Source organism: Pongo pygmaeus, chromosome 7, assembly GCF_028885625.2.
Source record: "Pongo pygmaeus isolate AG05252 chromosome 7, NHGRI_mPonPyg2-v2.0_pri, whole genome shotgun sequence".
NCBI classification, from domain to species: Eukaryota; Metazoa; Chordata; class Mammalia; order Primates; family Hominidae; genus Pongo; species Pongo pygmaeus.
The window spans coordinates 124883553-124898300 of record NC_072380.2 but is presented as its reverse complement, the minus strand read 5'-3'; the positions used below and the strand labels follow the sequence as shown (position 1 = coordinate 124898300).

The following is a 14748-nucleotide window of genomic DNA, read 5'->3' as shown; positions in this document are numbered from 1 at the left end:
CATTATTATACTGTGACAGGGACACACAAAGAAGAAATTCAGGCTCTAAAAATTATTATTTCACATTTATCTTTTAAGAAATGAACTTTTTTTTGAGACAGAGTCATGCTCTTGTCACCCAGGCTGGAGTGCAATGGCACAGTCTTGGCTCACTGCAACCTCCTCCTCCTGGGTTCAAGGGATTCTCCTGTCTCAGCCTCCCGAGTAGCTGGGATTACAGGCCACCATGCACACCACCATGGTAGCTGGAATTAGCCACCATGCCTGGCTATGTATTTTTAGTAGAGACAGGGTTTCACCATGTTGGCCAGGTGGGTCCCGAACTCCTCACCTCAGGTGATCCGCCCGCCTTGGCCTCCCCAAGTGCTGGGATTACAGGCATGAGCCACCATGCCCAGCCAAAAATGAACTTTTTTTAAAATTTTGAAATTTTACATAGCTGTACTAAGTCATAGGAAAAATAAGGTAAAAAATAAGATACTAATTTTCTTTAACCTAGACAAAGATGAGGTTTAGTTAAATGTAACTGTTTATCAAAGAGAGAAATTAGCTTTTTCTACATGAAAAATAATAAGATGCCATTTACATCACATCCTGCCTGTGTTCATCTTAAAAACAGGATAAACCACTCATTAACACAATGCATTTACACAGTTGTATAATTTAGTGCTGAATATTTTCATGTAGTATTCTCCAAAGTGTCTCAAACACTACAAGTCTGAAGCAGAATCCACAAAAATGGAACTATTTCCTTTTGAGAAATAACTGGTATTTCCTTTTCCCTCATTCCTGTGCAAATGTGTTGACAAACTTTTCTTATTTCCTAACTCTGCGAATGCCATCTGCATTTACTGAGCTTCAAGTAGAATACTTGTAATCCTGTGTCTTCTTGCCTCTTACATCCACATAAACAAGTTCTGTTAATTTTCATTATGAAATCTTCCTCAAATCTATTGTCCCATGCACTTCCTAGTGCTCTAGTTTAAATTTTAATTCCTTTTTTTTTTTTTTTATCTCGGTTGTCACTACAATCTTCTAACTACACCTGATTCCAGTCTGTATTCCCTGAAGTCCATCCTGCTACAGTTGTGTTCTAAATCTCATGTCATATCACTGGGTCTTTTATTTCTAAACACCTTCAGTTGTTCCTCACTGAGGTGGATAGTAACTCTGGCTGGGTGCCATCACTCATGCCTGTAATCCCAGCACTTTGGGAAGCTGAGGCATGTGGATCACTTGAGTCCAGAAGTTCAAGACCAGCATAGGCAACATGGTGAAACCCAGTCTCCACAAAAAATACAAAAGTTAGCCGGGTGTGGTTGCATGTGCCTGCAGTCCCAGCTACTTAGGAGGCTGAGGCAGGAAGATCGCATGAGCCAAGGAGGTGGAGGCTGCAGTCAGCCACGACCACTCCACTGCACTGCAGCCTGGGTGACAAAGTGAGACCCTGTCTCAAGAAAAAAGAAAAAAAGAAAAGAAAAAGAAAAAAAAAGTTTGAGTTCATCAGAATGATATTTATTCCCTTTTAGAGTCTAGCCATAGTTTATTGTTTTAACCTCCCACTCCTATTTCATGTCAGTGCTTGTCACATCCACTTACCTTCCCATTTCTAGGCTTGTGATGATTTCTCAAGCCAAGCCTATGTTGTATATCCTCCAGAATTACTCCTTTTCTTTCTAAAGCACATTGACCATTAATTCATGCTTGATATATACACTTATTATATACTCCACACATCTTCCAGCTATTGTATAAACTCCTTAGTTCAAGGGCTCTGCCTATTTTTCAGTCTGTACCCTTTCCTGGAAAAATATCTTCTAAGAGGCATTGTGCAAACATGTGAAATGAGTTGAAGGAGCTTTGTGAATTATTTTTGTTTACTATGTGATTTCCAGGAAGCTATCTTGAGAATGGAAGAAATTAATTGATTCATGAGAGTAGAAATTATGATAAAAGAGTTGATTTTGTATTTATAATTTATTTTTTATTTTGTAGGACTGAATATGTCAGAAGGTTCAAATTCTTCAAATCAACCTCATGGTACAAATAGTAGTTCTGTGGCCATTGCTATTCTTGTGCCTTTTTTTGCACTTATATTTGCAGGATTTGGATTTTATCTTTATAAACAAAGGTAAGCTCATTGATTTTTAGCTACAAAATGTTTCCCAAATCTATGTTTCATGTTATTTCTACTGCTCTAGCTCAAATCTTAATTTCAAAATTTTTTTCTGAGTTGTTGAAATGTCTGTGTGCCAACTATTGTCATAGTCATTGAAAAACTTATTTCCCCTAACCACCCCTGCAACATTACATACAACATAACAAAAGTGCTCTATTAAATTGCACAAGCATTCAGTTTAACTTTTCTTTTGCCTGTCAATTTCCTGGCATGGACCTAATTGTAGAAGTTATTTCTACATTATCTATAATGAGACTTTAGAGATAGAAAATCTAGGTTAAAGTTTAAATTAGAGAGGTAATATCTGCTGCCAGATATATTTAGAAAACCAAGAAGAAGCTTGTGTCCAAACCTCTTAGTTCACGTAAAAATACTAACTGATTTTACCCAGGCAGACAGATGGCAAAATCCTCTAATCTTCTCATTCATCTTCTGTTGTTTTTTGATGAATTGCAATTAATATATTTGTGATAGATCTAATATATAGCTGTACATATTATTAGTAGGTCCTGTTCTCCCAGTCCATTACAAATCCTGATGAGTGCTTTACTATATCCCACTATTTGGGACAATGCCTTATTAAGAAAAAATATGTGGGTAGTCAGATAATTAAATGACTATAACCTAAATGCCTTTCCTCCAAAATTGATATTTTCCTTTTTTTTTCTTTTTTTTTTTTTTTTGAGACGGAGTCTCGCTCTGTCGCTCAGGATGGAGTGCAGTGGCACAATCTCGGCTCACTGTAACATCCGCCTCCCGGGTTCACGCCATTCTCCTGCCTCAGCCTCCCAAGTAGCTGGGACTACAGGTGCCCACCATCATGCCTGGCTAATTTTTTGTATTTTTAGTAGAGATGGGGTTTCACCATGTTAGCAAGGATGGTCTCGATCTCCTGACCTCGTGATCCGCCCGCCTCAGCCTCCCAAAGTGCTGGGATTACAGGCGTGAGCCACCGCAAAATTGTTATTTTCATTTGGGGTCAGTCTGCAACATCTAAGAATGATTTATTTAATATTATGTAAATGTGTACTGAGTGTGAATTACCAGCTACTTAGGTCTAGCCAATATCAGATTTTATTAATAGATAAAGAATAATCATCACTAAATTTATTTATAGGACAACCTAAGTCAACTTTTTAAAAATTGTGGTAAAATTAATATGACATAAACCACATCATTTTAACCATTTTAAAGACTACGATTCAGTGGCATTTAGTGCATTCATAGTGCCATACAACCATCACTACTATTTATTTCCAAAATATTTTGGAACCCCAAAAATGCCAGAGGGAAGCTGTACTCATTAAGTTGTCACTCCTCACTCCCCTCATCCAGCTGCAGGTAACTACAAATCTGTTTGCTTATTCTGCATATATTTTACATAAATGGAATCATACAATATGTGACATTTTGTATCTGGCTTCTTAAACTTACCGAAATGTTTTCAAATTTTATCCATGTTATAGCATGCATCAGTACTTCATTCTCTTATATGGCTAAATAATATTCCATTGTATGGATGAATGTGTCCATTCATCAACTGATGGACATTTGAGTTGTTTCTACCTTTTGACTACTGTGAATAGTGCTGCCATACATATTTGTGTATAAGTTTTTGTTTGAACACTCATTTTCAGTTCTTTTCAGCATATACCCAGGAATGAAATTACTGGAATATGTGGCAATTCTCTGTTTAATTTACTGAGTAACCATCAAGGTGTTCTGCACAGCAGCGGCAGCATTTTCCATTCCTATTGGCAATGGATAAAGGTTCTGCTTTGTCCATAGCCTAACCAACACTTGTTATTTTCCAGGTTTGGGGGGCTTTTGTCTTTTGTTTTTTATGAAAGCCATCCTTGTGTATGTGAAGCTGTATCTCATTGTGGTTTTGATTTCCATTCTCATAATTATAAGTGATGTTGAGTATCCTTTTATGTGCTTGTTGGCCCTTTGTCCATTTTTCTTGAAATGCCTATTCAAATACTTTGTCCATATCTAAATTAGGTTGTTTGTCTTATTTGGTTGTAAGAGTTCTCTATATATTTTAGACACTAGGCTCTTATCAGATATATGTTTTGCAAATATTTTCTCCCTTTCCGTGGGTTGTATTTTCACTGTCTTGAGAGTGCTCTTTGATGTACCAAAGTTTTCCATTTGATGAAGTTGAATTTATTTTTTTTCCTCTTACTTGTACTTTTGATGACAAATCCAAGAAACCATTGCCAAATTCAAGGCCATGTGTTTTTCCTAAGAGTTTTATTAATTTAGCTCTTGTGTTTAGGGCTTTGATTCATTTTGAGTTAAATTTTATTCATGGTGTGAATTTTTAAAACTTGGTAATATTTTCCTTCAAGTTGTTGAATATTTAGAAGGGGCAATTAGTTTGTATCTTAATGATTATTACCTAATTAGAAGGCAATGATGTTGCTTTGGTTTTTATTTTAGATCTAGTTTGGAAAAAATATGATCCAGTAGAGTTATGGTATTAGACACACTTAGTAAGAGCAAGTTATTAGCTTTCTCCCAATAAACCTAAGGTAGTTTCCTTTACAATTATTGTCATAGAAATCACCTAATATTTTTGAAATATAGATAAATTCAGAAAAATGCATTAGTTATAGTAAAATAATGGCAATTACAAATTACAATAAAATTAATAGTTGAAATTTGATTGTTCAGTAGAAACAGAGTTGAGAAACAAATTTATTTTTAAGATATATCCCTTTTAGGAATTAGGCCCCAGAAACAGATAGCAGCAAGTCTGCCTTTTTTCCATTACGAATGTGAGCAAGTTATACATGCTTTGTGGGAAAGATAAACTAGATGAGCATTAGTCAAAGGTGGAAGAAATAAAGAAATGAATCAGAATTTCAAGACCAGCCAACCCAGAATTCATGTGTCTGGTTAACTGTCAGTAATCCTTTATAAACTATTTTCGTGACTTGAGTATGAGTGTAGCCATTTCTTCTTTGAATTTTTGAATTTGCATGCTTTAATGTGTACCATTTAAAAAATAAAATTGAGCATTCATGTTTTGGGATACTCCAAAGTACCTTTCCAAATTAGGCCTCAGCATTAGTTGTGTACTCTTCAGGGAATCTCCTTCTCTTTTTAGTGTGGAACCGACTTATAATTCAGGTTTCAGATTGAATGTTACCTCCTAAAAGATGCTTTTTTCTATTACCTCTCTTAAAATGGCTTCCAGTTACTTTTCACATTAACCATTTTCCTTTTCATCATAACAATTCTCATTATCTACTATTTTTGGTTTTATTTATTTTAATTTATTCTTGTTTTCTATCACTACAATGTGAACTCCCTGAAAGTAAAGACTAGTCTCTTTTTTTAAAAAAATGATATACCCAATGCCTAGAATCATGACTGGTGCATAATAGATGTTCAGTAAATATTTGGTGAACAAATAAATAGTGATGAGACTTAAATCCATCATCATTATTATTTATACTATAAATAAGTCATAAGAATTTCTAATTTTGTAAGAAAATTTATTATAGCCATATCATTTATTTATATTTATGTTACTAATATTGATTCTGTATATAAATATGTAATATATGTAAAATTAAAAGTCACTCAGGTTTTTAAAGTAACAATGAAATTGTTCAAGTTGACTTACTGTGTTTATGATGTCTCAATTAATATTTTTAAGTTACATTATCTGCTAACGATGTACATTATGTTTGAGCTGTAGCCTGCTGTTTCTGGAAGAAAGTTCACACATAGCTAATCAATGTTCTCATCAACAGGACTGCACCTAAAACACAGTATACAGGATGTTCAGTTCATGAAAATAACAATGGCCAAGCAGCTTTTGAAAATCCCATGTATGACACCAACGCAAAGTCAGTGGAAGGGAAGGCAGTACGATTTGATCCCAACTTGAACACGGTTTGCACAATGGTATAACGAGGCAACCTTTGCCTTCTTCAGAAGCTTGGAAATTGACACACAAAACAGTGCACATTTAGTTCACTGCTAAACAAATTAAAGCACACTTTTCAGGACTTGCTGGGTCACCTTTTCCTGAGGAATGATACAGAAGAGTGTTTTTTCATAAACTGGACCATAATTCTTCATGTTTACCATGGAGAGTTTTACAGAAATTTGGCTGCACTCTGAGAGTGCTTACTCACAGTTTATTTGCTTTTTTTAAAAAGGAGATTATTCTAAAACATAAACTTATTTGCATATATTGGAGGAGCATCCACTATCAGTATTTCTGTGCTTTATAAACTATATTAGAGGGACTGGGTTTAAAAAAAAGATATAGGGTAGAAATAAGAGCTATACTTACAAGAGTCAATAGATCACTGACTTCTCTTTAACTGTCCTGAGCTACATCACGCCCACAAGTCTGTCTTTCATACCACTCTATCTGCCATTCATTCTTGTTAAATGAGGCATTGTTTTCCTTATTTAAGATTGAGTTATGACTTTAAATGTTTATGAGCTAGTTTATGCCTCAGAAGAAATAAGGTTGCCCATTCCAATTTGAATCTTTCTATTTCTCATTCTTTAGTATCATATTGCTCTTCTTCTTTTAGACGGGTTGTCATAGTTTCTGCAAAGGGCAAGTTCATTGTGCTACCCTCCCGATTTCCCCATTATGGAGTAACCAGTATTATTCAGTGAGCTATGGGGTAGTGTTTAACTCCTTGCTTCAATATGGTTTTTTCCTATTTATTTTTATTATTTTTTAATCCAAAATGTGATAGTAGCTTCAGTATGTTTTCTCACCCAAAAACCATTTGGCTGGCAAAAATTATCTAGAAAAATTTTTATTTTGCAGTTATCTGAGACACCAAACTTACCATCCTTTATTTTACAATATTTTGGAAAGACCAAATAAAATGTCCTAATAATCTACTCTATTTATATCTACATTTCCTTCCAGTTGAGTCTTCAAATTTAACGTTATTTTGACACTTTTAATTTTCATTTAACAATGGATTAGAAAAATATTTTGGTCTAGCCACTAAACAATGACTGAAAAAAATTATTATTATAAATCATCAATATAAATTTATTGCCTAAAATTGTGGACTTATCATATTTTTATATATTTTTAAATTTCTGTACCTTTATTCTTAAACACCAAGTTTCAGATACAAGAGGTTTCTTTCATTGTCAAATTAAGATATGTATTTATAAGTTATTGGTGGCTCATTTAAACTGTATCATACAGTAATGCCAGCATTTTTATTTAATAGGTCATTGTCTTCCTTTTATAGCTGTTTTACTTCATTGAATACGATCATATACCCAGTGTTAACTCTTTGTTGTTGTCCCTTTCAAATATGGATAACTCTGTGAACAGTCTTGACTTTTTGTATCATGAGACAGAGTGCCTAAGAGAAACCCTTGCACCTGGGAGCGCTGCTTGGATCTATCTCTACAACATTTAATGAATTTCTTGTAAACCACTTTGAGATACATTGTTTTGGAAATTCATACAATTTTCTCAACATTGTACTCTACTGGCAGGATGCAGTTTTAAATTTTATGACATCAGTTATTTATTCTTGTTTATTCAAATGACTGCAATAACAATGATTCATTCATTAATGTTAAGGCTAATACATTTAAGATCTTGTTTAAACAATGTTTCTTCTGCAACTGGCTACTCCTCTTATATTAATGCATACACTTTTGTAAAGAAGTATATTTTTATGAAAAGAAACTTTGTAAAAGTATGATGTAAATTTTCAGTGCAATGTAAACAAAATAAAAATGGATAATTGCTTTTGTAAAATGTGTTTTTTTTTCCCAAAAATAAACTGCAACTGTTCAGGTTAGTAAAAGGAATGAACAACGCACATTTATTTGTTGTTTTTAAAAGTTCCCAAACTGTATATTCTATACATTTAGTTAGCAACATAATAATGAAATATGAGTGTTTTTCTTCTTTAAATTCCATACTTCCTCAACTATGACACTTTTGGGAAAACTGATTCCAAGTAAATATAGTAGTAACATAAGAACTTCATCTTATGTTGAATGAATGGTTTTCTAGAAAAAGAACAAGAACCTCATCTTAGAAGTTTGCTTAAATCCTAGTATTTAACAGTACTGTCTAAATTTAGTTACATCTGATGATTTCTAATATTTCTGTAGTATATTTTCATAGAGGTATGTTAGCATGCTCTATAGACGTGAACTCAAAACTTTTTGAATAGATTAAACTAATACTCAAAAACAAATATATTTTTGTCAAGATGGAGGATTTCCATAAATAAATGGAACGTGTAAAAATCTGTATTCAAGAAACTTATTAAGTTTCTATAAATTCAAATTACAAGTTACTAAGTTCAATTTTATTAGATAACTCTTTTTTACAAAACACAGTGTCTTTATATTTTCAGAACCTCAAACTCCAGCCTGTATAGTCTATCTCTGTTTATTACACTTTAGCTTTAGAAATGTATGGTTCTTGATACAATTGTAGCTCTTTGTTAACTTTGTTACCTCCACCTTTCACTCATTTCACATCTATAATTCCACTTGTTGTTCTTCATCTTTTTTTTAATAATTCTTTGTGTTTTTACTTTTCCTTTTTCGTCCACTTTTTAATTTCTCTCTTCTGCTGTTTTTCTTTGTTTTTATTATTATACTTAAGTTCTGGGTTACATTTGTTACATAGGTATACATGTGCCATGGTGGTTTGCTGCACCCATCAACTCATCATCTTCATTAGGTATTTCTCCTAATGCTATCCCTCCCCTAGCCCCCCAACCCCTTGCAGGTCCCAGTGTGTGATGTTCCCCTCCCTATGCCTGTATGTTCTCATTGTTCAACTCCCGCTTATGAGTGAGAACATGTGGTGTTCGGTTTTCTGTTCCTGTGTGTTAGTTTGCTGAGAATGGTGGTTTCCAGCTTCATCCATGTCCCTGCAAAGGACATGAACTCGTTCCTTTTATGGCTGCATAGTATTCCATGGTGAATATGTGCCACATTTTCTTTATCCAGTCTATCATTGATGGTTATTTAGGTTGGTTCTAAGTCTTTGCTATGTGAATAGTGCTGCAATAAATATAAGAGTGCATGTGTCTTTATAGTAGAATGATTTATAACCCTTTGGGTACATACACAGTAATGGGATTGTTGGGTCAAATGGTATTTCTAGTTCTAGATCCTTGAGGAATCAAGGGTCACACTGTCTTCCACAAAGGTTGAACTAATTTACGCTCCCACCAACAGTGTAAAAGTGTTCCTATTTCTCCACATCCTCTCCAGCATTTGTTGTTTCCTGACTTTTTTTTTTTTTTTTTTTTTTTTTTTTGAGACGGAGTTTCGCTCTGTCACCCAGGCTGGAGTGCAGTGGCGCGATCTCGGCTCACTGCAAGCTCCGCCTCCCAGGTTCATGCCATTCTCCTGCCTCATCCTCCTGAGTAGCTGGGACTACAGGCACCCGCCACCATGCCCAGCTAATTTTTTGTATTTTTAGTAGAGACAGGGTTTCACCATGTTAGCCAGAATGGTCTCTATCTCCTGAACTCGTGATCCGCCTGCCTCGGCCTCCCAAAATGCTGGGATTACAGGCGTGAGCCACCGCGTTTGCTCACTTTTTAATGATCTCCATTCTAACTGGCGTAAGATGGCATCTCATTGTGGTTTTGATCTGCATTTCTCAAATGACCAGTGATGATGAGCTTCTTTTCATATGTGTGTTGGCCACATATATGTCTTCTTTTGAAATTCCCTGTTCATGTCCTTTGTCCACTTTTTGGTGGGGTTGTTTGTTTTTTCTTGTAAATTTGTTTAAGTTCTTTGTAGATTCTGGATATTACTCATTTGTCAGATGGATACATTGCAAAAATTTTCTCCCATTCTCTAGGTTGCCTGTTCACTCCGATGATAGTTTCTTTTACTATGCAGAGGCTCTTTAGTTTAATTAGATCTCATTTGTCAATTGTGGCTTTTGTTGCCACTGCTTTTGGTGTTTTAGTCGTTTTTGCCCATGCCTACATCCTGAATGGTATTCCTTAGGTTTTCTTCTAGGGTTTTTATGGTGTTAGGTTTTAAGTTTAAATCTTTAATCCATCTTGAGTTAATTTTTGTATAAGATGTAAGGAAGGGGGCCAGTTTCAGTTTCCTGCATATGGCTAGCCAGTTTTCTCAATACCATTTATAAAATTGGGAATCCTTTCCCCATTGCTTGTTTTTGTCAGGTTTGTCAAAGATCAGATGGTTGTATATGTGTGGTGTTATTTCTGAGGCCTCTGTTCTGTTCCATTGGTCTATATATCTGTTTTGGTACCAGTACCATGCTGTTTTGGTTGCTCTAGCTTTGTAGTATAGTTTGAAGTTCAGGTAGCAGGATGCCTCCAGCTATGTTCTTTTTGCTTAGGATTGTCTTTGGTATACAGGCTCTTTTTTGATTCCATATGATATTTCAAGTAGTTTTTTCTAATTCTGTGAAGAAAGTCAATGGTAGCTTGATGGGGATAGCATTGAATCTATAAATTACTTTGGGTAGTATGGCCATTTTCATGATATTGATTCTTTGTATCCATCAGCATGGAATGTTTTGCCATTTGTTTGTGTCCTTTCTTATTTCCTTGAGCAGTGGTTTGTAGTTCTCCTTGAAGAGGTCCTTCACTTTCCTTCTAAGTTGTATTCCTATGTTTTTTATTCTCTTTGTGGCAGTTGTTAATGGGAGCTTGCTTATGATTTGGCTCTCTGTTTGACTATTATTGGTGTATAAGAATGCTTGTGATTTTTGCACATTGATTTTGTATCCTGAGACTTTGCCGAAGTTGCCCGTCAGCTTAAGGAGTTTTTGGGTTGAGATAATGGGGCTTTCTAAATATACAATCCTGTCATCTGCAAACACAGATAATTTGACTTCCTCTCTTCCTATTTAAATACCCGTTATTTCTTTCTCTTGCCTGATTGCCCTGGCCAGAACTTCCACTACTACATTGAATAGGAGTGGTGCAAGAGGGCATCCTTGTCTCGTTCCAGTTTTCAAAGGGAATGCTTGCAGCTTTTGCCCATTCAGTATGATATTGGCTGTGGGTTTGTCATAAATAGCTCTGATTATTTTGAGATATGTTCCATCAATACCTAGTTTATTGAGTGTTTTTAGCATGAAGGGGTGTTGAATTTTATCGAAGGCCTTTCCTGCATCTATTGACAGAATCATATGGTTTTTGTCATTGGTTCTGTTTATGTGATGAATTACATTTATTGATTTGTGTATGTTGAACCAGCCTTGCATCTCAGCAATGAAGCCAACTTGATTGTGGTGGATAAGCTTTTTGATGTGCTGCTGAATTCAGTTTGCCAGTATTTTACTGAGGATTTTTGCATGGATGTTCACCAGGGATATTGGCCTGAAATTTTCTTTTTTTTGTTGTGTCTCTGCCTGGTTTTGGTATCAGGATGATGCTGGCCTCATAAAATGAGTTAGGGAGGTCCCTCTTTTTCTATTGTTTGAAATTGTTTCAGAGGAATGGTACCAGCTCCTCTTTGTAACTCTGGTATAATTTAGCTGTGAATCCATCTGGTCCTGGGCTTTTTTTGGTTGGGAGACTATTAATTACTGCCTCAATTTCAGAACTTGTTATTGGTCTATTCAGGGATTTGACTTCTCCTAGTTTAGTCTTGGGAGGATGTATGTGTCCAGGACTTTGTCCATTTCTTCTAGATTTTCTAGTTTATTTGTGTAGAGGTGTTTATAGTATTCTCTGATGGTAATTTGTATTTCTGTAGGATCAGTGGTGATCTCCTCTTTATCATTTTTTATTGTGCTTATTTGATTCTTCTCTTCCTTCTAACAGCCAAGCCCCTCTGCTGTAGGTCTGCTGGAGTTTGCTGGGGGTCCACTCCAGACCCTGTTTCCCTGGGTATCACCAGTGGAGGCTTCAGAACAGCAAAGATTTCTCCTTCCTCTGGAAGCTTTGTCCCAGAGGGGGACCTGCCAGATGCCAGCCAGAGCTCTCCTGTATGATGTGTCTGTGGACCCTTGCTGGGAGATGTCTCCTTGTCAGGAGGCATGGGGGTCAGGGAGTCACTTGAGGAGGCAGTCTGTCCCTTAGCAGAGCTCGAGCACTGTGCTGGGAGAACCACTGCTCTATTCAGAGCTGGCAGGCAGGAACGTTTATGTCTGCTGACTCTGCACCCATAGCCGCCCCTTCCCCAAGGTGCTCTGTTCCAGGGAGATGGGAGTTTTATCTATAAACCCCTGCCTGGGGCTGCTGCCTTTCATTCAGAGATCCCCTGCCCAGGGAGGAGGAAGCTGGAGAGGCAGTCTGGCCTACAGCAGCTTTGCTGCGCTGCGGTGGACTCTGCCCACTCTGAACTTCCTGGCAGCTTTGTTTACACTGTGAGGGGAAAACCGCCTACTCAAGTGTCAGTAATGGCAGATGCCCCTGCCCCCACCAAGCTGGAGAGTTCCAGGTCAACTTCAGACCGCTGTGCTGGCAGCGAGAATTTGAAGCCATTGGATATTAGCTTGCTGGGCTCCATGGGGGTGGGATCTGCTGAGTTAGACCACTTGGCTCTCTGGCTTCAGCCCCCTTTCCAGGGGACTAAATGGTCTGTCTCACTGGCATTCCAGGCGCCACTGGGGTATGAACAAAAACTCCTGCAGCTAGCTTGGTGTCTGCCCAAACAGCTGCCCAGTTTTTTGCTCGAAACCCAGGACTCTTGTGGTGTAGGCACCCTGGGGAATCTCCCGGTCTGCGGGTTGCAAAGACGGTGGGAAAAGCATAGTACGTGGGCTGGATAGCACCGTCCCTCATGGCACAGTCCCTCAGCTTCCCTTGGTTAGGGGAGGGAGTTCCCCGACCCCTAGTGCTTTCTGGGTAAGGCGATGCCCCACCCTGGTTCTGTTCACCCTCCATGGGCTGCACCCACTGTCTAACCAGTCCCAATGACATGAACTGGGTACCTCAGTTGGAAATGCAGAAATCACCTGCCTTCTGCATTGGTCTCGCTGGGAGCTGCAGACCTTAGCTGTTCCTATTCAGCCTCCTTGCCTGGGAATCTCAAAATTTTTTTTTAATTAAATAATTTCTTTGAACTTAAAGCTTTTGGATACATCTTCTGCCCTGTCCCTTGGAGATCATCTAATTTTTCAATACTTGACATTTGAGAGTTGTAGTTTGCTGCAGATAGTCATGTTGTATTTTAACCACTTTCACACATTTTACTGTGTTCTCTTCTCTATAACCCTCTCATCACTGCTTTTCTTAATAGTCTTTCTTTTATATGTTGTCTACTTTTTAGTCTTTTATTCTTACTTTTTATTTTGCTGTTTTTCTTTTCCTTTTATCCTTAGTCTTCTCAAAAGTGAGCAGCAATTTTAATGAAAGTAATTTTAAAGAGCTTTAAGAGGCTCATTGCACTTCCCATGTGTTTAAGAATGTTAAAGAGAAGATGTAGCTTCCACCCACAGTCTCTTGATACTGGAGCCTGATGAGTGATTGTGGAAATAGACCAATAGGCAAGATTTATCTTATTTGTCCTTTTCACTTACAAGTGAGGGGGGAAAAAGGGAAAAACGTTGTCTAAAAGAGCCAGTAAAATAACCAGATAATACTCTCTTTTAAAAGAAAATGAGAATGTATTGCCTGTCCAAGTATTAATCTGTGAATATCTATAAATTAAAAACAGGCATAGTTGAAGTGAGGTTTAAAAAGCTCTTCTATAGAATTATAGAAGCATATGAGGCTAAGAAATAATTTATAATGTGTAGTTTGAATTTCGGCTGAAAGAAATATTGACTGACTTCTTTTTTTTAGGATGACTTGGGAGATAAGGGAATATTGATTTGAGAAGATATACATGTTGTAAAATCTAAGAAATATCTTTCTGTCACCACTTTCATGAACTTGGTGTTCTAAAGTAATTTCAGAACAGATTTAGAAGTTACTGGGGAATAGAAATAGCCACTGGACATTAGATTTCATTCTTCAGTGTGCAGAACAATGGAACTAGTGAACACCTGCCAGACACTTTTCCAACTTTTAATAAGTCCCCATGTATAATAATTTTATTGGTCTTGAAAAAAGTATGTATCCTCTACATTCAAATTCATAGCTACAAATTGTATTGTAAAATACAAAACAAGAAATCTGTGTTTAAACTCTCATCAGATCCAAACATTGGCTGTCACTATTAACATACCTGTCATAATAGCAATGAACCTTTGTGCTCTGGCGAGACCGGTGAGATATATGTAGATAAACATATAAAAACAATTACATAGAGAGAATTATATGGTATAAATTAAAGGGAAACTTAAAGTTTTTCTATTCTACAAGTGTCTTCCTCACCACCTTGAGTTAAGATTTTGTATCTCCAGAAAGAATTTATTAGAATTAGATATGTTATCTGGGGAATATAACAACTTTGTAATCCCAATTAGCAAATTAACACTAAGCTAATTAAAGAGAAAGTCAGTAGAGAAATCCAAGACTTCTTTGAAGTCTATGGCCTCCTTTTCAGAGATGCTTTTAAATGTATAAAATGAAGCACACAGAAACTTAATTTTAATGAAATAATTACAAACTATTTAAAACATATTTTATATATTAATATAC

At 36.4% G+C, this 14748-nt stretch overlaps 1 protein-coding gene across 1 annotated transcript in view; it reads left to right on the top strand.

Moving 5' to 3' along the window:
- Positions 1-7952, top strand: part of CSMD3 (CUB and Sushi multiple domains 3) — a 1221229-nt gene extending 1213277 nt beyond the window's left edge. The window contains exons 70-71 of the mRNA XM_054498903.2: positions 1996-2131; positions 5947-7952. Coding sequence (XP_054354878.2) covers positions 1996-2131; positions 5947-6106 — 296 coding nt within the window. The 3' untranslated portion in view covers positions 6107-7952. The remainder of the gene's footprint in view (positions 1-1995; positions 2132-5946) is intronic.
- Positions 7953-14748: the final 6796 nt, after the last annotated feature.